This window comes from Cydia fagiglandana, chromosome 26, assembly GCF_963556715.1.
Source record: "Cydia fagiglandana chromosome 26, ilCydFagi1.1, whole genome shotgun sequence".
Classification (NCBI taxonomy): domain Eukaryota; kingdom Metazoa; phylum Arthropoda; class Insecta; order Lepidoptera; family Tortricidae; genus Cydia; species Cydia fagiglandana.
In genome coordinates this window covers 7,861,991-7,889,263 of record NC_085957.1, presented here as the reverse complement: position 1 = coordinate 7,889,263, position 27,273 = coordinate 7,861,991, and the positions used below count along the sequence as shown (strand labels likewise).

The window sequence follows — 27,273 nt, the reverse complement described above, 5'->3', positions numbered from 1 at the left end:
CACAGATAATGTATTTTTGTTGATGTTAACATTAAAAACAAAAAAAATATTTAAGTGGGTCTCCCATACAACAAATGTGATTTAGTTTGCCTTTTTTTGCGTAATGGTACGAAACCTTTAGTGCGCGAGTCGGACTCTCACTTGGCCGTTTTTTTAAATATCTACTCCCCTGCTAAGCCAAATAGCGCTCTCTCAAAAGAAAATTCATTGCTAACTTATACTTGATTTCTATTACTGAGAATTCCATTTTCTAAATCATTTGCTTTTGAGATAGCGCTATTCGGCTTAGGGCCACCGTCCCACTAACCCGGGGTTAACCCGTTTAACCGTTAACCCAGTGCAGGCGTGTCTCACTCCGCGATTGCGCCGCTTTGCTACAGGTAGCTAAGAGTACATCCGTTCGACCCCAATTTTGGGGTTTGCCATAAGCCGCGCGTGGCGCTGTCGCCACCTAGCGGCCATATCTGTCCTGATCGTAACAGACGCGTTCTGTTAGAGCGTGAGTCTTCTGTACCTAGCAGTGGCGGCGCGTCCATAAAAGCCGATTCCCACCGGCTTGCCTGTTTTTGGACGTTTGAGCAGAGTTGTAAAGGAAATATGATTAGCCCCGGCTTGCCTATGGATATGTTTGATGCGCCGCCACTGGTACCTAGTACTATTATTTATTCTGTGCCCAGTGTCAAATTGTACTGGTGACCGTGGTAACTCCTGGATTAACTGGTTACTTAACCCCAGGTTAGTCGGATGGTGCAAGTGCCCCTTAAGAGGGCAGCATATATGACATCTATTTCAGTTTATTGAAATTATATTTGTTTGTTACAGGACAATGAACCTTATCCCTAATACCCTGTGATCATAATCTTCCCTATCATTCCATTATAATGTAATTAAAACGCCATCATTACCATTCCATATAAAAGGCAAACGATATATTTACATAGAAACTTCTTATGACAGTTGCAATAGTAAATTTAAGTGAATAAATATATTTTCTATATTTTATAGAATTTTCCGAAAGTGCCACTAACAGATATAAATACGCTGTAATTTATGGTCCCTTCATGTATTAAAAAAAGTTACATGTTTGTATTATAATTAAAAAAAACTTAAGCTATATTCTAGTCCGAATCTACGTAAAATAAAATAAAAATCTTTGCAGTAATTATTTATATCTAATTACCACTTCTATATTCCATCACATTATATACGTAAAATAAAATACCACCTTTTTTCCACTTACCTAATTACTACTGTAATTTCTAGTTACAACCTAATTACCACGACCTAATTCCTAGTTACAACATAATTACCACGACCCAATTCCTGGTTACAACATAATTACCACGCCTAATTCCTAGTTACAAACTAATTACCACGGTCCCTAATTACCAGCACTAACCGTGATGTGCTGACCTTACGATGAGTTCCTCCCCAGCCCTCGAGCCTTCCTCCCCCTCTGCCACCACCCCCTCTTCGCCTGCGTTGCGGCCGCCGGAATACCCGCCATTTCAGACGTCCACGCCAAATTACATCGCGAAGGTAAGTAACTTCTGACTCCTATCTCTAAACTCTTAGTGTAAGGCCAGAGTGGACACTTGAGTTGGGCGTGCAGCAGGGCGGGGCGTGCGGCGTGCATGATAAACAAATGCAAACGTATAGGAGCGGCCTTAGTGCACGCTGCTCAAATCACTTGTGAGCCCGACGCCACGCTGCACGCCCCGCCAAATGCTCCGCTTCGAGCGTCCACACGCCTTACACGATCTAAGGGGCCCACAGCAGATTTCCAGTCCGCCGGATGATACCAGCCTGTCAGTTGTTCGGAACTGTCAAATTTTGCGTATAACTGACAGGTAGATATCGTCCGGCGAGCTGGTAATCAGCCCCCTTAAGTATGTCCCACTGCTGGGCAAAGGCCTCTTTCCCGCCACTTGACAATCGGCCCGATTCCAACTTTTAGATACGTCAGTTAATAGATCTAGAAAAGATATGGATTAGATATGTCAGTGTCAAACAAGTGTCAAAATTGACGTTTCTTCAAACAAATACGTCACTTTTGACACTTGTTTGACACTGACATATCTAATCCATATCGTTTCAATATCTAGTATTTGACGTATCTCATTGGTCGAATACGGCTGTCTGTTTCATTTTTATATTGTAATATTTCAGAAGCCGAATAACCCGTCGCTGAACGTGATATTGCCGGCGCCAGCCCCCATCACTCCACCCACATACGGTTAGTAATCATCATAATTTAGTGATATTCATCATTTGTGACGTTTTCTACCAAAGGGTACCACATTGTCGGTTGTTGATAATGTTGATTTCATCTTGAATATACACCGTGTTTTTTTTTTTATTTCCGTTAATTTCAGAGATGCATTCTTGAGCTTAAATCAAGTAACTTTCTCAAAGACACCGATATTCTAATTAACTCCATTACGGAGATAATTAATAATTTATTTTTTTCCTATAAGGCCTCTACAAGCGTGTACACTTGCCTTAGGGCCGGTTTACATATTGATTAGTGTTTAGAATGAATTCATGCATTTGCTACTAAACTTAAGTACAATTTCGGTCGATCGATGTTCGAAATGACATTGATATGGCACAGATTTCAATTGTTTGGTTGAGTTAAATGTAATGCCCGTGTTACAACAACGCTATATGCTACATTTAATTACTTTTTAAATTTAACCTTTTTCTTCAAAACAAGCAAAAAAAATTTTTGTTTGTAAATAACTATGCCATTTAGTTCTCTTAAACGTACTTAACCATACCCCGAAGTTAACGGAATTCAATAAAAACACGGTGTATATCCATGCTTTATTGACAACCGCATATTAAGTATAACATTGTGATTTCCAGGCGAGCCAACGCTAACCCCGCCCCCGCGCTCCCCCGGCGCGGCGCACTCCCCCGCCACCCCCGCGTCGGGTGACCGCCACCACCCGCCCGACGGGACCTCGTCCGATAAGGTACACCGATCGAATGCATTCAAATTAAAACCCTAATGGCTCCTCTACACCAGGGCTCTCCAAACCCCGGCCCGCGGGAGCCAGGCTCCAGGTGTTCAGCCCTAATAGCAGCAACCAGATACACCCCCCCCCCCCTCCGTGCCAACGGTAGCCCGCGAGAAAATTCTGAGGCGCAATATGCATGCATGCAATATGCCCTCAGCCATGCGGTAGAATGAGATAGCAATATCACTTGCTCCCTCTAACGCATAAATGCGTCTCTTGGAGTGGCCGGCGTTGGCCCATCGCGTAGAGGAGCCATAAACCGAACATACATTTACAGTACATTTTATCTTAGTTTGACTAGCATTTCATATGTATCTCTCAGTTACTTAAAAGTTAGCTGGAAGAGATCCCTTAACGGGATAAGTTCGCCTTTGTATACATTTACTATAATATTCTCTCTGTGCTATGTACTTGTTTTGTGCAATAAAGTGGTTACTACTACTACTACTACTGAATGTAGTACAGTTCTGACCCAAGTAACATTTTAGTCCTATAATTTTAGTTTTTATCGCTAAAAGCTTGTATAGACGTCGTATTAAGGTTCCAGAGGTGACCACCTGTTGTATAAAAGCGTTTGGCAACACCTTTTTGCTCTATAGGCTTATACAGCTAATATATTCTATAAACAATTGATGTAAAGGTTTACATCATCATTTTATAGAGCCGTTATAGGCGTGTACTATGACAGGTTCAAATATAACCACTATAGAGCAATATTACTGTATAATAGTCTTTGGAATCACTTTTATGCAACAAATTTGCACTATTAAGGGTCCTCTGCAAGCCACTATAGTTTTGTGTTTTAACAGTGACAAAAACCCAACTATACAACGATTTTAGGATATAGTGGCTTTAGAGATCACTGCTATAGTACATAATACTTTAGTAGTTTGCTCTATTAAAGTTCCCTGCAAGCCGCTATAGTTCTGTGTTTTAACAGTGACAAAAACCCAACTATACTACGATTTTAGGATATAGTGGCTTTAGAGATCACTGCTATAGTACATAATACTTTGTAGTTTGCGCTATTAAGGTTTCCTGCAAGCCGCTATAGTTTTGTGTTTTAACAGTGACAAAAACCCAACTATACAACGATTTTAGGATATAGTAGCTTTAAAGATCACTGCTATAGTACATAATACTTTAGTAGTTTGCGCTATTAAGGTTCCCTGGAAGCCGCTATAGTTTTGTGTTTTAACAGTGACGAAAATCCAACTGTACAACAATTTTAGGATATAGTGACTTTAGAGATCACTGCTATAGTACATAATACTTTAGTAGTTTGCGCTATTAAGGTTCCCTGCAAGCCGCTATAGTTTTGTGTTTTAACAGTGACAAAAACCCAACTATACAACGATTTTAGGATATAGTGGCTTTAGATATCACTGCTATAGTACATAATACTTTAGTAGTTTGCGCTATTAAGATTCCCTGCTAGCCGCTATAGTTTTGTGTTTTAACAGTGACAAAAACCCATCTATACAACGATTTCAGGATATAGTGGCTTTAGAGATCACTGTTATAGTACATAATACTTTAGTAGTCATATGAACACTATTATACAACTCTTGTGCTCTGTAGTAGCGTTTTTGGGACATATTTTTATAGCATTAAAAATCGCATTCGTAGTTTTTAAATCCCTATTATATCTCATCGCTGTAAACGTCACAATGACTCTTTTATATCACAAAACTGTTGTATAGTGGTTTTTCTTTTTTCTTTTAAAAGACAACAACGTTATAGCTGAGTTTTTATGTCTTTTATAAACCGAGTTAGATACATAAAGGTAGAAACCGACTACTTGTAAATGATAAATTTGATCTGTAATGGCTACTTATATCTTGCTTATATAAGTTCAGGCCTAAGCCACATAATGTGGTTCCGTACAAAATATTTTTATATTAATGAATTGATAAAAAAAGACCCCAGTGATATTAGTGATTGTAGTTCAGATTTATCATCAATGGTTTAATACAAGCATATAATCGTGACGGTTTTGATATTTATCGCCATCCATTATTAGCACATTTTTTTTACCAATAACACTGAAAAAGAAAACAACAGTAATAACTACATCTTAATTTAAAAAAAATCCTACGTCTTTCTAAAGAGTTTGTTGGTGTAACTGGGTCACAGCAAAATTCTTTTGGAACCCTAATTTTAATCATGATGGCGGTGAATATTTCGTCGTAAGTTCTATAGTTAGCCTATAAAAGCGTCGGATTTACTTCTTGGCTGTATAGTAGTAAATATGGTGAATATCATAATATTTTATTAAATTATTTTATTAAAATCATAAATAAATCGAGGGGGCATTTAAAATTCCTCATTAACCTAATACTATTCTAACGGTAAAACTTCCGTCCCATATACTTTTTGCGCTAAGGACCGAATTATTCGACATCTAAATGACGCATATTAATATAGTCTTTACTTGTCACCATTTTACTTAGTACTTACCGTTTTTGTGAAGTAAACACACAACAAAACCACTCACAACAGTTGATGGAAAACTTGATAGCAAATTGCGTAGTAAAGGAACTATAAATTCTACAATAGTATAAAAAAGCACTATAATAGAATTTCAAATACTACTATAGTATAAAACAAGCACTATAATGGAATCTCAAATGCTACTATAGTATAAATTGACACTATAATGGCGTTTCTGACAACAAATTAGAACAAGAATCATGCATTATATCACTTTTATAGACCTAAAACGTCACGACTGACACTGCTACAGGTCTACTATATCACTGAATGGCACTAAAGATGCGCCATTTTGGCTTTATACAACCTTCATAGGTCTTTTATAGGACCTTAAGTGGTATTTAGGAAACGTTCTATCGACTGCTATAGTACCACAAATTGTTACTTGGGGACAACCGTTGAAAACCTTGAAAACGATTCCCATTAAAAACTTTGTGAATTGGGCACATTTCTGTTATTGGCACACCTTTAGTGTCTAAATTATTTAACGGAGCTCTTTATGAAAATCTATAACCTCTAGCCGCCCAGAGACCTATAAAAAGGTCTCCTGTTCCATTCTAATTTGAACTTTGTGTTGACAAAATAAAATTTCATTTTGCTTGGCCGTATGGGCAGCTAGAGGGTATTCCAACCGTATAGCTCATTGTCTTGGCACAATGATCATACATGATTTTAGAGGCAAGATTTGAAACTGTTCAAATCATAAGCACAGAATAAATAGTACTACCGTACAGAAAGGACACTTCCTACGAAACCGAAGTTTGATAGCGGTTCAGGGTCGAATCATGATATCCCTTTCGACTATTTAGGGTTGTCAAAATTCAAGTAATTATTTTATCTGTGGTCGTGCACGCAAACGGACGTAAAGTTGTGTCAACTCTAATAATTGCTCGGAGCAATGCTGAGCCGAACGGAGCCGAGTTCGACCGAAATGAGGAGTGTCTCCCCACTGGTATTGTTTTGACTGCGTCTCTGTACTCTCCGTGTTAGGCTCATTATAATTTTTTTGTGACGTACTATGACCATAAATGATGTCAATGGCGTTTTAAACTTTTATGTAGTACTTAGTTTTTGTTGTAAGTGATATTATAAAAATTAATTCACTTTGCAGTCGTCAGAAACAGCGGTTGGCGGCATATCGCGTACGCCGTCCACAGCGTTATCCCGCAAAGAAAGTTATAAGGCCCAGAGACAACACTATAGGAGAGAGAAAAAACGGGCTGCAACTGCGTTACTGCACTCTATAGAGGACCCTTCCGTTGTGGTGCTCGCTGATTGGCTGAAGGTAAGCATTTATTATTGTAAATAAATAAGGCCCAGAGACAACACTATAGGAGGGAGAAAAAACGGGCTGCGACTGCGTTACTGCACTCTATAGAGGACCCTTCCGTTGTAGTGCTCGCTGATTGGCTGAAGGTAAGCATTTATTATAGTAAATAAATAAGGCCCAGAGACAACACTATAGGAGAGAGAAAAAACGGGCCGCGACTGCGTTACTGCACTCTATAGAGGACCCTTCCGTTGTAGTGCTCGCTGATTGGCTGAAGGTAAGAATTAATTATAGTAAATAAATAAGGCCCAGAGACAACACTATAGGAGGGAGAAAAAACGTGCTGCGACTGCGTTACTGCACTCTATAGAGGACCCTTCCGTTGTAGTGCTCGCTGGTTGGCTGAAGGTAAGAAGTTATTATAGTAAATAAATAAGGCCCAGAGACAACACTATAGGAGAGAAAAAACGGGCTGCGACTGCGTTACTGCACTCTATAGAGGACCCTTCCGTTGTAGTGCTCGCTGATTGGCTGAAGGTAAGAATTTATTATAGTAAATAAATAAGGCCCAGAGACAACACTATAAGAGGGAGAAAAAACATGCTGCGACTGCGTTACTGCACTCTATAGAGGACCCTTCCGTTGTAGTGCTCGCTGATTGGCTGAAGGTAAGAATTTATTATTGTAAACAAAGTTATAAGGCCCAGAGAAAACACTATAGGAGGGAGAAAAAACGGGCTGCGACTGCGTTACTGCACTCTATAGAGGACCCTTCCGTTGTAGTGCTCGCTGATTGGCTGAAGGTAAGCATTTATTATAGTAAATAAATAAGGCCCAGAGACAAGACTATAGGAGAGAGAAAAAACGGGCTGCGACTGCGTTACTGCACTCTATAGAGGACCCTTCCGTTGTAGTGCTCGCTGATTGGCTGAAGGTAAGCATTTATTATAGTAAATAAATAAGGCCCAGAGACAACACCTTAGGAGAGAGAAAAAACGGGCTGCGACTGCGTTACTGCACTCTATTTATATAAAACAGCGGAACCTCGCTAACTCGAACCTCGATAAATCGAAATAAAATGCCCTCCCCTTCAGAGCCCAAAATCACCAAAACTCGAAAATACATTCATTTTAAATATTTAACCTTACTAAGACGAAGTAACCAACCACTCCCTCCGCGCCTATCCAGTACAAATGTAACCTCCATAACGCGAATACTGAAATTTGACCTCTATATCACGAAAGAATAGACGAGTGTAATATATAGTGTAAAAGGCCTTTTTGATGGTGATGTTGCTGCTATGGGACGTAGTCTAAATTTATATCCTTATTGATAGATGTCAAAAAGTGACTAATAACACTTTGCAAAAAGTAGGTTTTACGAAAAAAAAATTGACCTAAACTCATATTACATTTTTTCCTTCTTTTGACCTCAGAAATGCGTGGTTAAAATTATTCGGTTCCGTGTATATCTCGAAATTATTTATTAACAAACCTCTGTAACTCGAAGAAAATAATAATACCGTGTACTTTATGCGCATGTACCTATTACCTCTCTAATACGAAGTTCTCATTCATTTTACCTCTGTAACTACAAACCTCTTCAAGACAAATAAAAACCTATAAGAACCTCTCTAAGTCCATACCCTCTAGAAAACTTGTAAACACGATATTTTTGTGCGATCCTCATCAGATTCGTGCTATAGAGGTTCCACTGTATATATACACACTACGATATGAAACACTATGTGTTAGAATCTGTCTCTATATGACTCTACCAGTGAAGGCATATACAAGGAAACCGCCTTTGGGAACATTGACATTCAAATTCTCGGCACAAATTAGCACACATACACAATTACGCCTACATTTAAATAAGACGATACGTTTACAGAGCCTGTAATCGAAGCTGGTAAACGGAATAATAGTCATCTCTATTACACAAATGTACACAGCTAAGTGTAGATGAAATGCATATAACGTCAATAACTACCAATCAGCGACATTAATCCGCTAATAACCTTCTTGCTGTACGTACTGGCCGCTGAGAGTCCGCGGTTCATATTTGATTAGAATATGACTTGGACAGGGATAGGTTTATGCAATACATTGAAGAACCAGTCAAATAATTCACGTATAATAATTTAATGCAATTAAAAGATAACTAGTTAAAATTTTGTTATGAAATAACAGACTAACTCAACATAAGTAAATATTAATTTTTGTATAAATGTATTCCGCTATTTTAAGTATTTTTCACAGCTAGGTATATTTTATTAGCAATCTGTATGGCAGAGCGAAGTCACGTTCAGGTATAGTCTGTCCGTTTTTCTAAGATCAAGATCGAGTATAGTAAATGTATGGCGAGCTTGATCTTAGAAATCGGACAGGCTATTCAGCCTGCAAAATTTACATGGGTAAACGAATCGGGTTAAAAAAATTCTCAGCCCCACTTTCAATTCCAATGGAAATATTTTATATGTATATAGCTGGTCAAGCAAGTTTGTCAGTACAAAAAGGCGCAAAATTAAAATTTTGTATGGGACGTAATGTGGAGCGTTAGGGTAGTAAATAATACTATGAACGTCCGCTGATTACTGAACTTCTTTATTGAGAAAACTAGTGCTTATATACTAATGGCCTACGTGAGTGGCATTTAGGTGACCTTTATGAAAATGTACTTAGAATTATTGTTTATTTTATTAAATATATTTTCTATTTATTAAATGTCACCTAAATGTCACATGACGTGTTGACCCTAATACCCAACACGTCATGTGCCTACTCACCGTACACCTTCCCCGTTTTTTTTTGAGACAAATATAGGTTACAATATATTTTTGTCGTAATTTCAGTGTACATAATAACTTAATCTAAGACATTAATTTCAAAATATTCCAATACATGCCAACCTTACAATCTAAAACAAAACGTATATGCACATACAAATAAAGACACTAAAGCTACCTTTAAAAAAAAGAAACAAGCAAGGTTATTTTAAATATTAATTAGAATATGATTTTAATTAGGTATCTATTGTTAAATAAAATAATTTAACGGATCATTTTAATAAGTTGATTAAAGATAAATTACGGTTTAAACAATTAAAGGTTTACAATGTTGGAAATATTTTACTTAACATATAATAAATAAAAAATAAAAAATTGGTTAACATATGACAGATTAATAGGTTCTTAAAATTATCTACTTTATATTCTAAATGTAATTACAATACTTGCTTTTCACTTCCCGTTACGTATTTCTACTTTGCTATTTAATTACAATAAACACCTTGGTGTCGTTGTTTATTATTTTGCTTATTCTGCTATTAATTATCCTAAAAGGTTACATGACTACATATATTTATCTTATAGCTAAAAGTGCGGTATTGACATTTAGTATGTGTCTTACAATTATTCCTATGTGACATTAGATATAATACTGTAAACAATGCGTTGCTTGCTTTCTTATGTTCTAATAAGGAAGATGGAGATCCTTTTATGGATTCTGTCGGCTTGGTAAGTTTAAATGTGATCGGTTTTAAATTGCATTTTGTAAAATAAGAAATGTGGATTGTTAGATTATTAGATCAGTTCTGTCGCTTACTTCGCGGATTTGTGTCGATCATGGAACTTGCAATTACGTTTGAATTTGACTTGTGTGTTTGTGTGTGTATGTGTTTCTCGTGTCTGGTGTGCCGAAGAGGTGAGTTTTAATGGTAATAGTGCTTTGTTCTGTTTTGGTGTGCAATGTTTTCTTTTCCTGATACTAATAATTTTAATGTTTGACCTTGGTGTTGTGCTACTGTGTAGGGTTCCGTGTATACTGGGTCCATGTTATCTCTATCTTCCTTTTTTTTTTAAATTAAGTCTCCTACGATATAGTTACATGAATGTTTTTTTTTTTTATATATTTTTTTTTTTGTTTTTTGTATATTTTTGTTTTTTAACTTGTTTTGTCTTAATTAAATTATGTCTAGCGTCCTCCTGGGACTTTTGCGATCTATACTTAAGTTCTAGGGAATAAGGGTTAAAATTATAAATTGGGTCTTATTTGTTATATAAAATTTCGGTTTAGTGTAAATTGATATTTTTAGATGCCGAAAAATATAATAATTTGAGAATTTGATATATAATTTTTATAATATGTCATTGACTATGTAATGGTTGCATTAATATGTGTGTTGTTTTATTTTAGTGCTGTATGACTGGGGGTTTTTTTTTTTTTTACAATCTGTTCTTACTTAATGCTAATATTTGTTCACTGATTTTAAATAATAGTATATGGCTCTTTTATACATTGGGTAATAATAACATTAATGACTATGTGGTTAAAAATGATTTTTCTACATTGATGACGAAAAACTCGTATTGTAGTATAATATAATACTTTATTATTTTATTATTTGTATTATTTTATTTATTTTATGTTTGTTTGTTTTTTTTTTTTTTTTACATTGACCTATTGTAGGTATGGCAAATAGGTTGTTAGGTATCTTTCTGAATTCTCTTTGACAAGTAAACTGGTCATTAACTTATTATTATACATATTATGGACACAATACAAAGTGTATTTGTATTGTATTTATATTTTACACGTATGATTTTTTTGCATTAATTTAACTTATTTTAATTAAGTTCGTTTTTTTTTTAATTGATTTGTTTATTATTATCACTGTATTATCAATTGTAGGTATTTATTTAATGTTGGTATTACGTTTTTTTATAATTAATGTTATTTGTCTTAATTTAGTTTTATTCATAAATATATTTAGTATATCATCTATTGTATTAATTAATTATTTTCTTTTCTATTTTGATTTATAGTTGATTTTATTTATTTATTGAGTATAATGCTATATTTGATATTTGTATGTATATAGGTATATATATATTTTTTACAGGCTGTTTTTAACACATGTTTATATTAATAAACATACTATGTGTCCAAGGACCTTCATGCTAGGTAACTCGACCGTATCATGATGTCTCAAGGATTCAGTGCTTGTAAAAAAAAATGTTTTTCTGTGTTATAGTGTCTATTATTTTCCCTGGGGTTTTCATTTATTATTATTTTATTTTTTTTAGAATTTAGTTTGCTCGTGATTTGTGGAAAATTTGTTTATTATTGTAGGAATTGATCGCCAATGAGCCATTTTGTAATGTCTGCATTGTGACCTAATAATGTAAGCTGACTTTGTGATACCTGTCACCTGTCTTTTAAAAAGTACACAGCGCCTTTCAATAGCGCTCTCGGTCGGCCGACCTTTTTTACATACAACATATTTATTAAGGATACAAAAATTTATTATTTATTATAGCGCGCTGATACATATTACGCGTAATATGCATTGCCAGACAGTTGTTTTCACACATCGGAACAACAAAAAACCTTTCCGTGTGCCCAAGGACCGCTGCAATTGAGAGCTCGCTCGAATTGTTTAGGTTTCAAGGGTTATTGCCTGGTTGTATCCTGGTGTACCTTGCTTACATTATTTATTTCCACGAGCTACCCCGTTTTGAAAGGAAATCATCACTTTGAAAACTTAAAGCATATAAGAGTCACAATAACTTTTAGTTGATCAGGCTAATTGTTGGTTGCAACACTTATCTGATTTAGCTCTTTCAATGTGATGTTTAGATGTTTCCTTCCCTTTTATTTTGTTTATTTGTCTTTCATTATATTTATTTTATACCTACTCGTATTACCTAATTGATGCCTTAATTTTTATATCATATGTTGTGAATAATTTTTTAGTTTAAAACTCTAATAATGCGTCAAATGTATGAACTGTTTATTGCTTTTTTTTTTATTTATGTACTCGAAATTTAAGATGACATAGCATGTGTTGCATCCGTATTGGGTGACGTATGACGAGTACGCGTGACGCGGCCTTCACAAAGCTGGTGCATTCCATCAATCGTATTTTTAAATAGATTAGTATTTAGTGTTGTTATGTGTTACTTTGTATGTTTTGTTGTTATTGGCAATTATTTAGATGTGAATATTAATGATCTAATTTAATTTTTGTATTATTCTTTATATTTGAATATTATAAGGATATGAGAGTGGTGAGTGGCCGATGGTATTCTCTTATTTTTATGCAATAATTAATTAGTTAAGTAGTAGATTCGTGGCTTGAATAATATTGATATATAAATGTAAGTTAATGTAAGAATGTTATTTATTTACTTTAGGAAAAAAAAAAATTACCCAGATTGGCTATACATTTTGATTGACGATAACCATGACATGTCATAGTAATAAGTTATACTGTTAATTTAAAAAAAATGATGTCAAATTTTTAAATTGAGTGGATAGTAATAATAATTTAAAAAGAAATAGATTATAAATCGCATTAAAGGTATTAAAATATATAAAATAAAATTATTTAAATATATGAATTTTTTATAATATATTGAAATTATTAGTCCTAATATAATAATGATATTCTGTGTAAGCAATGTTTTCATGTATAAAATATTAATGTGTTTTGTATTTAGGAATAAATTGTTGACATGTAAAATACTTCTATTTTACCAATAAAAGTTTGTTTGGTTAATAAAATTGCTATAGTGAAATGATTTGATTAGGTTTTTTTTTTTTAATTTTTTTAAGAGGGCATTTGCAAAAATGTATTAAATATGTTACCTACTGAAAACCAAATGGTGTGAAAGCTAAATTTTTGAACGTTAAATTGGATAATAATTTGAATAGACCATAAGTGATGTTGTTTAATGTGTGGAATAGTAGATTCTAGTGTTTGTCAGTTAGTCAAAGTTACTGTTAGGTTTGTTTGTTAGTGGTTTTGTCTTTATGTTGGGAAATAGGTTTTGTTTTGAGATGTTAGGTTAGTTTGTTAGTGTTAGTGTTGGCTATTAGTGGGTTAGTGGGGTTTTGAAATGTTAGGTTAGTTTGTTAGGGTAAGTGGTGGGTAGTAGTGGGTTAGTAGGTTTTTGAAATGTTAGGTTAGTTTGTTAGTGTTAGTGGTGGGAGGTGGTTGGTTAGTGGGGTTAGTGGGTTGTTTGGTTTTTAACGAAGCTAAATAATGATATTATGATGTTAATGTTAGTGTTATTGTTAGTAACGGGTGTGTTTTTTTTATATTCCTTTTATAGTCTTTAAAATATATAATATACGTTAATTGCAAAGATGGGAATAATGGAATGCACCCCCGTGTTTGATATTTAATGTTGCTGATTGTGTAAAGTTTTTTGAGTTAACCATGCGACGCGTTATATGTGTATTGTTTGTTTAAATTTTTGTTTATTTGTTTTAATTAACGAATGATGCACTGGTTGAAATTATTGATGGATATCAGAAAATGTTTTTGCGTTATTAATTGTTTTAGTTTAACAAGTTTTTGATATTTAATGTTATCTATACGTACATAATTATATATATATTTTTTTTACTGGGGTTTTTTTTTTATGTTAAATATTAAGTAGGTATTATTTAAATTTATTATATTTCGGCAATTACTTGGACTCGTTCGGATGTACTTTAAAATTAATTACTTGTGGTCAACTGGTGAATATATATTTTTTTAACATATATTCATGTTTTGCTTTTCGTCATCAAGTAGTAATCGTAAATTAATTATAATTAATAGATTAATAGATAGTAGAACTTGGAATATCGCTCGCAGTTGTATCTGCATGTTTAAAGAATAGTTTATACATTATTACGATTATAGATTAGATTTAATAGATACTTAATGATAAATTTAGATAGAGTGAAAAGAGAAAAAAAAAATGTGTAAAGAAGGCTATTTAGTTTGATGTTGGTACCTTCGTCCAGTCTTCCTCCTGGTCTTCTTGGATGTGGCGTGTGGCTCGCCCCTTATTCTTCTTCCTTGACGTGGTTTGGTGGTGTTGCTGAGTGTGCTGAGTCGTACGCTGTATTGGCAGGGTTGGCGGTTGGGGTCGACGGCGGGTATGTGGCTGCTTCCTTGTCCATCTTGCTGTTCTCGTTGGTTGTCCTTCAGTATTTATCGTTATTGTTACTGTGATCGTATTGCACTGGGCTGAAGCTGTGCTCGGTTCCATCGTTGTTCAGGGTCGTAGCTGCGTGACGCGGTCTAGTGCTGTGCTTAGTGGTGCTGGCTAGCTGGCTTGCTGGTTGACTGGGTGGCTGGCTGGCTGGCTGGATGGCTGGACGGCGCAACTTAGACGATTCCGAAGGTGGTGATACCAGAACTGCTGAGCAGTTCCACTGGCAGGGTCGCCATGTAATGTGGAGCGTTAGGGTAGTAAATAATACTATGAACGTCCGCTGATTACTGAACTTCTTTATTGAGAAAACTAGTGCTTATATACTAATGGCCTACGTGAGTGGCATTTAGGTGACCTTTATGAAAATGTACTTAGAATTATTGTTTATTTTATTAAATATATTTTCTATTTATTAAATGTCACCTAAATGTCACATGACGTGTTGACCCTAATACCCAACACGTCATGTGCCTACTCACCGTACAGTTCGCGCGCTTACATTTTCTAAATTTGGCGCACTTTTTTGCTAACGGAAATGGCTTGAGAGAGTACCTGGTCGTAGCATATAGTCGTGACAGCAGAGGATGGCTTCAAATGATCAACATATTCAGATAATGTGTGTATTTGATAAACTAATTGTGAAGTATGTTCTATCCAAACATACCTTCTTTCAGAAGACTAACCTCGTTGCCATGGTAGCAACATCCTCATGAAATAACGTTCGTGTCAAAGATTTGAATATACTTCAAATAACTTATAAATTGTACTAAGACGTATTAAATAAATAATAATTAAAAATGCTTCAGCTTTCTTGTTCTAAACGTGAGTACTTCTCATAAATTTGAGAACTTCACACTAATTCATTGAAAGAGTGACATAAAAAACATATCTACATATAGGAGACCGGGTATGGTTATCTCATGGGTACAAATCGGTAAAGCAGTTTTATTAAGCTGCTTGAAGTCGTGAACCCTTTTTCTGACAAGTGGAAATCTTCATCTTTGAAATGAATAGAACATATTCTAGATCTCTTGTCAGGCATCCAATCAATTTCATGTCTTTCTAATTGGACAGCTTTTGTCCATAGTTCTCTGCGAATAGGATCTTAAGGGAATCTGAATGGAAAGTAACATAACAAATACTCGAATATCAATACGAAATTTGATAATTAGGTAATTTGAAATAACTAGGTAGTTTTTATACCTCCATCCCATGAAAGAAAAAAGGATGATATAAATATGTAAGAAGGAATTTATTACAATGTAGGATACCTAAATCAAACTAAGTTAATAAAATTGTCTACTTCATTTAGCATAACATCATCCCTCTTATCCTCGTAATTTAAAAAGTCGTATGTTATTATGAAAGTCGTATGCAGGTGTTACGTTTTAGCTTAGCATGGTAATATTGAAAAAATGTCGTCATATTTATTCCAAATTCTAGTGAATTTATCTGTTTACTTACATGTGAAAAGTGATTCCAGTGGCCTTGGTATGAGCAGAGTAACTTCTGCACTTCCAGACACATGAAGCCATTTTTAGTTATAAAAAAACCTTGTTTTTATAAACCAATTTAGCCATTTGTCACTGACTGTCAACTCGGTCGAACTGAGGTAGCCAATCGAGCAGTTTGTAAGTACCGCCTATCGCGGGGTAGTTTACGTTGGGTCATAATTGAGCGGACAGAATGTTTCCTTGTATATTCGTTCACTGGACTCTACACGGTGTAACATGAGGAAACCGAATAATTAAGTTGTTTTGTGTCTTGTCACTTTTTGACATCTATCAATAAGGATATTTAGACTACGTCCCATAGCAGCAACATCGCCATCAAAAAGGCGTTTTGCACTATGTAACAATAAAAACATGTTTTTTTTTTAATTGGTATTATCTCTGAAACTACGCGAATGTTAAAAAAGTTTAGAGGACATTTTTGTCTCTAAATATGATCAGGAATACGCTATTGGAATTATTCGGTTCCGTCGTGTTACACCGTGTATATGACGAAAGGAAAGTAGTCGGCGATAATATTCGTATCAAAAAAGGACTTTTTTTTAACAATAATAATTAATTTTCAGGTCCGTGGCTCGCTCAAATCATGGACGAAGCTGTGGTGCGTGCTGAAACCTGGTCTTTTGTTGCTCTACAAGAGTTCTAAGGCAAAGGTAACTATTGCTAAGGTAAATCACTTCACATACCATCTTAATAATTACATCACAGTACTTAAAACATTGACATAGATATACAGGGTTAGTCTTGGACCGTTAGCCATATTGTGCGAGGTGATTAGGTAGGTCATACTGAACAACTTTTTCTATGGGACCAACTCCGAAATAAAAAATAAAAAACCGGGCAAGTGCGAGTCGGACTCGCGCACGAAGGGTTCCGTACCATAATGCAAAAAAAAAAAACAAAAAAAGCAAAAAGAAAACGGTCACCCATCCAAGTACTGACCCCTCCCGACGTTGCTTAACTTTGGTCAAAAATCACGTTTGTTGTATGGGAGCCCCATTTAAATCTTTATTTTATTCTGTTTTTAGTATTTGTTGTTATAGCGGCAACAGAAATACATCATCTGTGAAAATTTCAACTGTCTAGCTATCACGGTTCGTGAGATACAGCCTGGTGACAGACGGACGGACGGACGGACGGACGGACGGACGGACGGACGGACAGACGGACGGACGGACAGCGAAGTCTTAGTAATAGGGTCCCGTTTTACCCTTTGGGTACGGAACCCTAAAAATTTGGCCTTCCCATAGAAAAGGTCGACATCCACTCGACCAAAATGTATGAAACGGCCAAAAAATGTTTGTGATTTCGGGGTTGGTCCCATAGAAAAAGTAGTTCAGTATGGCCTACCTAATCACCTCGCACAATATGGCTAACGGTCCAAAAATGACCCTGTGTAGGGACTGGCTTTACGGGCAGTAATAATGAGGCATGACAGGGGCCAGTACAGTGGTGTGACACCGCTACAACGCGATTGGTTGATGAGTTCGTATCACGCTTGCTATTGGTCGCAACTAGTTGCGCTAGACTGCACGATTGGCTGGAATTAGTGAGTGACACCGCTGAACCAGTACCATTTTTAGTGCCCGTCCTTAGATATTATACGTCAATGATTTAAAACAATAGTCTGTATCATTAGGTATTTAAATAAAAGTAAACGAAATCTACCCTCAAATGGCTCCTTAAGCCAGTTGAGGGTAGATGAAAACATTACACGATCAAATCATGTAGGTTAAAGTCAGGTTGTTCAGTGACAGATCCAGGCGGTTTTGTATTTAGTTGGTTAACCAATAAATGTTACAATTATAACTACCCGAAAATGTACAAATTGTTTACTTTTATTTAAATACCTAAAAATATAGACTAACCCCCTTATTCATAAACGATTACTAAAGTTAGCAAGCCGATAATAATCATTTGTCCCATTCCATCATACCAATACGTCAGAAAGGGACAAACGATTATTATCGGCTTGTCAACTTTAGTAAACGTTTATGAATAAGGGGGTATATCTGCACTTCATTTCACCGATAACATTACCATTTAACGTAAAATATAAAGGAGGATAGATCATCTTCATCTTTCTCGCGTTGTCCCGGCATTTTGCCACGACTCATCTCATCCAGAAGTGACCCAGAATCTTTCGGATGTCGTCCACCCAACCCAACGGACGCCATGCATTCCGTTAACATTTTGCCATCACTCTGCCTGGCGACATGTCCCACCCAGCTCCATTTAAGTTTGATAATGATCCGATTTTCTATTACAATGTTAACTTTTTTGTCAACAGAGCAGCCACTGGGTAGGCACGGTTCTGCTGACCTCCTGCCAAGTGATAGAACGGCCGAGCAAAAAGGACGGCTTCTGCTTCAAGCTGTACCACCCCCTGGAGCAGAGCATCTGGGCGCCGCGCGGGCCCCACAACGAGACCATAGGTGCCTCCACTTGTCTTGTAGAACTGATGATCCTAACGGCCGATTTCGACTATGGCGACCACTTCGACTAGTTAGCCCGAAGATGACTGACGTAGCCGATCCTTGAGGTGAACCTCCGCGCACATTGAGGGCACGTGAGAACACCAGCCACATAGTTGACAACCAGTCTGGCCTAGTGGGTAGTGACTCTGCCTATGAAGTCGATGGTCCCGGGCTCGAATCCTGGTAAGGGCATTTATTTGTATGATGATACAGATATTTGTTCCTGAGTCATGGTTGTTTTCTATGTATTTAAGTATTTATATATTACATATATCGTTGTCTGAGTACCAACAACACAAGCCTTCTTGAGCTTACCGTGGGGCTTAGTCAATTTGTGTAAAAATGTCTTATAATATTTGTTTATTTAAATTTATTTATTTATAGTAGTAGTGAATGGAGCCAGGCTGATGGATATCGTCGCCTAATACCCATAGCACAAGCTTCGCTTAGTTTGGGGCTAGGTCGATCTGTGTAAGATTGTCCCCAAATATTTATTTATTTATTCTTTGTGTGCAGGTGCGGTGGTGCAGCCCCTACCGACGGCGCACCTGATATTCCGCGCGCCCTCGCAGGCGGCGGGGCACTGCTGGCTCGACGGCCTCGAACTAGCCCTCCGCTGCAGCAATGCTATGCTCAGGTATACTCTCACCTGATATTCCGCGCGCCCTCGCAGGCGGCGGGGCACTGCTGGCTCGACGGCCTCGAACTAGCCCTCCGCTGCAGCAATGCTATGCTCAGGTATACTCTCACCTGATATTCCGCGCGCCCTCGCAGGCGGCGGGGCACTGCTGGCTCGACGGCCTCGAACTAGCCCTCCGCTGCAGCAATGCTATGCTCAGGTATACTCTCACCTGATATTCCGCGCGCCCTCGCAGGCGGCGGGGCACTGCTGGCTCGACGGCCTCGAACTAGCCCTCCGCTGCAGCAATGCTATGCTCAGGTATACTCTCACCTGATATTCCGCGCGCCCTCGCAGGCGGCGGGGCACTGCTGGCTCGACGGCCTCGAACTAGCCCTCCGCTGCAGCAATGCTATGCTCAGGTATACTCTCACCTGATATTCCGCGCGGCCTCGCAGGCGGCGGGGCACTGCTGGCTCGACGGCCTCGAACTAGCCCTCCGCTGCAGCAATGCTATGCTCAGGTATACTCTCACCTGATATTCCGCGCGCCCTCGCAGGCGGCGGGGCACTGCTGGCTCGACGGCCTCGAACTAGCCCTCCGCTGCAGCAATGCTATGCTCAGGTATACTCTCACCTGATATTCCGCGCGCCCTCGCAGGCGGCGGGGCACTGCTGGCTCGACGGCCTCGAACTAGCCCTCCGCTGCAGCAATGCTATGCTCAGGTATACTCTCACCTGATATTCCGCGCGCCCTCGCAGGCGGCGGGGCACTGCTGGCTCGACGGCCTCGAACTAGCCCTCCGCTGCAGCAATGCTATGCTCAGGTATACTCTCACCTGATATTCCGCGCGGCCTCGCAGGCGGCGGGGCACTGCTGGCTCGACGGCCTCGAACTAGCCCTCCGCTGCAGCAATGCTATGCTCAGGTATACTCCGTCGATTTCTAGCTAGCCCCGACGGCTAATCTTTTGTCTATTGTTAAGTAAACCCGCTCGTGCTACCACCTGCATAAAAAATTGTTTGTTCACTTTACCCGGTTATTTATGGATATTGCAATATGATTCAAAATGAACTAATAAAAAATATTTTGATAGGCTGCGTGCGGTCCCTTCGACTCGCCTCTCATCTGTGAATCATGCCTAGCTATCACGGTTCATGAGATACAGCCTGGTGACGGACAGACAAGCGCACAGACAAACAGACAGACAGACGAAGAGAGGAGTCGTAGTAATAGGGTCTCGTTTTTACCCTTTGGGTACGAGACCCTACAAACCAAACACTATATGAAAGCATTTTTGCTGAAGCTAAAACGGAGACTTCTAACAATGATCGTCGAGTCAACATCCCACATGGCGGTTATCTCGTGAGCTAAGTCTAGGTACTTGCTGGACTTGTCCTTCTCGGCCTTCACGAGATTCTCATCATGGGGGATGGTGACGTCGACGAGCACGGCCCGGCGCTGCGATCGATCTATCAGCACGATGTCAGGCTTATTGGCTACAATAGTCCTGTCAGTGATGATAGATCGATCCCAATAGAGCGTGGCACGACCATTTTCGAGAACTGGCGCAGGTGAGTACTTGTAGTACGGCACTTCACGGTCCACAACTCATTACTATTATTTGTTTCTCCATTTTGGAATTCACGGGCCTACAAATCCCGGTCTTTTGATAGGCTTGCGTGGGGATATAGATCCAACACGTAGAGGCCCCTTGGAGAGCTTTAATGTCATGTAGAACGCCTGCTGGAACCCGTTCACAGGCGCAACAATAAACACCCATGAACCGGTCGCAGCAGGCATTGGGACTATTGTAGAAAAAGTGAATAGTATACCGGTCTATGGATTGAAGTTTGGATGGACAATGAGACTGGGCTATTGTAGAGAAGTCCGGACACCTGCCATAACAATGCTAAAACATGTTATCGAGGCAGGTGGTGACTTGCCGCTGACTAGATGGGCCCCTGAAACTGCCGTCGCGAAGACGACCAGGAGCAACATCAGTGTGAGCGGCTCAGGGGTGTCGAGAGGTGTGCGCCGCTTTCTACCCAGTGGCTGTTACCAGCCATTACTATTATTATTATAATTAACTCCTTCTGCTGCTGACTGTACATGACCCCCGTTGCTTATTATTTTATTACTATATTTAAGTAATGAGTAATTACACTCCCTTGTATTGTTCAAATCGGTGCAAACTTAACTTAGACTGACCTCGTCACTGTCATGTAAAAATGAACCTTCCTCCACTAAACATAAGGTCTATTCTCAGGTGTTCCCGTTCCCGTCCGGAGCAGACAGTGCCGGACGCGCCGACCACAGACACTAATATATCTCACGAAGAGCTCGAGAAACATTTCAACGAGCACGGTGAGTGTTTAATAGTACATTATTAGGGAATGCAATAACCGGCCAAACTTCATAACCGAGTTCGGTTATGGTCTTAGAGGATATAACCAACGGAGACGCCATGTCTAAAATTTTCGGTACAAAATAGTCTGCCGTTTTTTGCGGGGGAGGGGCACATCAAATGTATAGGTACGTCATGTCAGATAAACGTCAGTCCATACATATGGTTGACATGAGGTTGACCATTGGCCGCCTATTTTCGACAGAGGGGAACGCCTGTTAATGGCGGCTCCATTGTTAATTACTCCGAGGTTATGGTCATACCTCGCAATCGAGCTAGCAAAACCGTAGCAAATGACAGTTGAATGTAAAGGTTAGCGTTCATATGTCATGAATCATCATCATGACTCATGATAACATAGTCACTATTTTTTAAATTTTAAAGTTAAATTTGTGTTTCAGGAAAGTAAATTATTAAATTACTTCTTTAAATTTTTATTTATTTGATCTCAATTTGTTTACTCTTAATTTGAAATACAAAATAAATTCTACCTACTTATAACGTAATGATGTGTGTATAGCACAAGGATGTAAATACCTTATTTAGCGTAATCACACGCAAACAGATCTTAAATAATTAATTTAAAACATTGTTTTTGTATTTGACTTAGTAAATACGTATATATGCGTCAACCTTAATGTGCAACTGCTACGGTTTTGCTAGCTCGATTGCGAGGTATGGTTATGGTTATGCCCTAAAAATAACCGAATATCGGTTATAATCGGTTACGGTTATTTTCGACAAAAAATGATAAAATTGCTATGAAGTAATGAAAAAATTAAGAAAATAAAAAAGGTACAGTATTAGGGAATGTGAGTAAAGTCAATAAAACACACCAAATACAGTAATAGTAAAATATGACCTTGGACGTGATACAATATTCAATATAAATATTTCATAAATAAGGGAAGTAAATTTGGTATATTTTAGTTATTAAAGTCCACGAATGACACAAAAGGCAGGATTTTGTAGTCATTAGATGATAAAAACATAGAATTTAAGTCATAAATATATAACCGAAAGTAACCGTAACCGGTTGTTCGAGTTTCCAATATTATGTTATAAAATTTTGTCAAAATATTCGGTTATAACCGAATATTTCGGTTACGGTTATAACCTATATATATAATATTTATTTATATATTATACCAAAGAGAATATAGTGTACAGAGAGTTTGGGCTGATTTAGACGGCGCGCGAACTCGCATGCGATTTTAGTTACAATGCGGACTGTTGGTTACGTCCAATTCAACCGACCGATCAAAACCCGCAATGTAATGAAACTCGCATGCGAGTTCTCGCATCGTCTAAATGAGCCCTTATAGTTCGTTTTTTAGCCTTAGAAAGAAAGTAAACAATCTTGACGTGTCTTTATATTGAAAAACACTTTTGAAAAATAAGTCACGGCAAATATGTAGCAATTACGAAACTTAAACGATTATTTACATTGTTTTGCTTTCGTAAGTAATAGTTACTGATTTTTAAAAAGCGTTTTTCAATTAAAACTATTAAAATAATCGTCAAGATCGCGTAGTGTTTTTCAAATGCTAAAAAACCTGCCAAGTGTGAGTCGGACTCGCGCACGAAGGGTTCCGTACCATTAAGCAAAAGCCGGCAAAAAAATCACGTTTGTTGTATCGGAGCCCCACTTAAATATTTATTTTATTCTGTTTTTAGTTTTTGTTGATAGCAGCAACAGAAATATATCATCTGTGAAAATTTCAACTGCCTAGCTATCACGGTTCATGAGATACAGCCTGGTGGCAGACAGACGGACGGACAGCGGAGTCTTAGTAATAGGGTCCCGTTTTACCCTTTGAGTACGGAACCCTAAAAACGAAAAATACCTTCAGGTTTTTCTAACAAATCAGAGCCTTCAAGCCTAAAAACTAGCGTTTGTCTAATATCAATTATAGATGACGTATACTCAATAGCCGTCCACAGTCCGATCTTACCCTCATGCCAAACCTATCTTACCCTCATTGCAAACGATCTTCCCCGCGACATAGACATTTTGCGACGAGACCCTGTCATCTCTTCTCTCTGTCTGACACGTTAGGTAACTCGCTGAGGGTAGTTTCCGGTAGTCGATTAGGGAGTACTTTTGTGGTGTATATGCTTCGGGGTACGGAGATATTGGTGTATGTCTAAATATTTAATAGTCAAATTAGATGATATAATTGAGCTTTAAAATATTCTAAAATATGTGTTTGATCAAGCAGTATGTATTTTCAATTCTCGTTATTGTTTTTTTTTATATAAAAAAAGAAAAAAAAACGACATTTACTAAACATTTTTTTTAAATCATTAGTAGTGATACTAGTGATATTCTACTCCCGATTTTGGGTAAAACCTAAGCAAAAAAGTCAATGGTACACTCCTTTCTGAAAAAGGCCCTTGCGTACAATCAAGATCATAAATATGTATACAAGCTTTACCTTATTTCAATGGATTCAGGTAAAAGTATTGTACATATTAATATACATACTTATTAGACGATATACTTTAACTCTATAATTATGTTGTGTTCACTATTCCTAAGATAACATGTATAAATGAAAACCAAAACATACCTGCTATACTTCTCACAAATGTCATCCGTACTGGACGAGCTATATCTCCTAACCCGCTCGCTAGATGGCGCCGTCCTTATAATAATATTGTCAGGCGTATCACAGAGTATCTCCGTTTTACCCCTATCTTTAAAATCGTCTTCGCTATCCGTTTTAGCCCCGGATTTCCTCAAATCGCTGATCCTCTTTTGAGTAATTTTTGTAGATGGCGTTGAGCTTCTACGTTTAGGTATTGTCATGACGAGTTTGACTAGATTTTCTTCTATGGCTGAAGGAGAGATGCATTTTTCTTTTCTATCTAAAATCGATAGTTTAGGCATTTCAAAGCATTTTAGCTTTGAGAGTTCTAATTTTAAAGGGCTTGAAGCTAAACTTTTGCTCAGTCTGTTTTGTTTAGGTTCGAGCATTTTCGAAGTGGATGGGCTGTTCACGTTGGTTCTGTATGTGAATAGGTGGTCCCTCTCTGGCGGCTCTATATCGTGGTGCAAGATGTCTATGGATTCCATGAATTGTGCCCATTTTGATATCTTTTTGGTTTTTTCTTTTTTCGGTGAGTAGTCGGATACTGACATTATTGGCGTGGGTGACATTGGAGAGCTTTCTAATAGTTTTTTTTTATATTTAGAGTAATTACAGACGTTATAGCAATTTTTATTTTATTTTATAAGGATGAATAAAAGTTTATCACGAAATACGAAAATTAAGTATTTAGCGTAAATAAGATTTATACGATTTTTTGAGGAATTAAATCACGATTCGATTATAGAATATTTTTTGTACATTTTGCACAGTCGAGTAATTTCAAGTAAACAATACAAAAGTTTAAAAAATAAGTATATCACGGCAAGTCAAATTATGATTAATTATAATATTACCGTTTTTAGCGTTATTAGTGCAAATTGTTGAATGATTGATTTATGATGATTGATGATTGATTTATGATGATTGATGATTGAATTATTGAATGGTTGATGAATAGTCGTGAATTTAGAGTAAATAAACGTCATTACAAGGTACATAGCGTAAATTACATTAAAATAACAAATAATTATTAGCATAAGTGCAATTTAGCGATACGTGAAAAAAAATTTAATTAGTAAAAATTTTGAATATGTACCTGTTTAGTAAACAGTAGAAAAATATAAATATCTGTAATCTAATTCCGTAGTTTAAGTTTAATAAATCGATTTAGTTATTATTTTACTATATTAAAAGTGAAAAAATAAACATTTAAATCAAGATCAATGAAAATTATAACATTTAAAGCGCCATATGTGACGTTCCACGGCAAAAGGTACCTTATGCCGGCTGGCGCTTACGTCGAAAAGCGCCGCAATAATATTGGAGCGGCGTTAATAATAGCGCAAGCACCAACCGCCATAAGGTACCTTTACCCGTGGGACGTCACATATAATGTAGGTTATGTATGACGTTGTACGATACACGTGCGAATAGATAAATCACAATTGTATTTCATACTTTTCGCACTTGTATCGTAATGTACTAATTACAATTCATATATTTCAACTCTACCGCACTAGTGCGGTAATTAGCACTTTACGTGCCTATGTCGAAAATTTAAAGCGTCATATGTACTATAAAACGTTGTACAGTGGACGTCTAAGATATGTCTACACTTTTGCATCATACTCCTTTGTAATAAGGCGAAAAATGTAAACATTGACTTCGACTGTATGATACACGTGCGATATTTCTACTTTCCGCACTTGTATCATGTATAGGGAATGCAAATATAGTTCGTTTTTTTTAGCATTAGAAAGAACTCCACAGAAGCAAGCGTGCAGTTCTTATCAGGCTCTTGAATTGTTAATAATTATTGAGTTGTCTAATGTAGCATGGTCAATACATATAATTTACTTCAAATTATTACCGCTAAAAGTGCCGGATTTGGAACCACAATCTTACTTCTGCGAAGTTCTTTCTAATGCTAAAGCGCAGAAGTAAGATTGTGGTTCCAAATCCGGCACTTTTAGCGGTAATAATTTGAAGTAAATTATATGTATTGACCATGCTACATTAGACAACTCAATAATTATTAACAATTCAAGAGCCTGATAAGAACTGCACGCTTGCTTCTGTGGAGTTCTTTCTAATGCTAAAAAAAACGAACTATATTTGCATTCCCTATACATGATACAAGTGCGGAAAGTAGAAATATCGCACGTGTATCATACAGTCGAAGTCAATGTTTACATTTTTCGCCTTATTACAAAGGAGTATGATGCAAAAGTGTAGACATATCTTAGACGTCCACTGTACAACGTTTTATAGTACATATGACGCTTTAAATTTTCGACATAGGCACGTAAAGTGCTAATTACCGCACTAGTGCGGTAGAGTTGAAATATATGAATTGTAATTAGTACATTACGATACAAGTGCGAAAAGTATGAAATACAATTGTGATTTATCTATTCGCACGTGTATCGTACAACGTCATACATAACCTACATTATATGTGACGTCCCACGGGTAAAGGTACCTTATGGCGGTTGGTGCTTGCGCTATTATTAACGCCGCTCCAATATTATTGCGGCGCTTTTCGACGTAAGCGCCAGCCGGCATAAGGTACCTTTTGCCGTGGAACGTCACATATGGCGCTTTAAATGTTATAATTTTCATTGATCTTGATTTAAATGTTTATTTTTTCACTTTTAATATAGTAAAATAATAACTAAATCGATTTATTAAACTTAAACTACGGAATTAGATTACAGATATTTATATTTTTCTACTGTTTACTAAACAGGTACATATTCAAAATTTTTACTAATTAAATTTTTTTTCACGTATCGCTAAATTGCACTTATGCTAATAATTATTTGTTATTTTAATGTAATTTACGCTATGTACCTTGTAATGACGTTTATTTACTCTAAATTCACGA

The 27,273-nt window shown here is 37.2% G+C and overlaps 1 protein-coding gene across 1 annotated transcript in view; it reads left to right on the top strand.

Annotated features, from left to right (window-relative positions):
* The window catches only part of LOC134677466 (oxysterol-binding protein-related protein 8), a 117,520-nt gene that overhangs the window by 24,796 nt on the left and 65,451 nt on the right, over positions 1–27,273 (top strand). Inside the window, exons 2-9 of the mRNA XM_063535947.1 lie at positions 823–1,539; positions 2,170–2,236; positions 2,869–2,978; positions 6,628–6,801; positions 16,857–16,943; positions 18,581–18,725; positions 19,284–19,404; positions 21,655–21,752. Of these exons, the coding sequence (XP_063392017.1) occupies positions 1,420–1,539; positions 2,170–2,236; positions 2,869–2,978; positions 6,628–6,801; positions 16,857–16,943; positions 18,581–18,725; positions 19,284–19,404; positions 21,655–21,752 (922 nt within the window). The 5' untranslated portion in view covers positions 823–1,419. The remainder of the gene's footprint in view (positions 1–822; positions 1,540–2,169; positions 2,237–2,868; positions 2,979–6,627; positions 6,802–16,856; positions 16,944–18,580; positions 18,726–19,283; positions 19,405–21,654; positions 21,753–27,273) is intronic.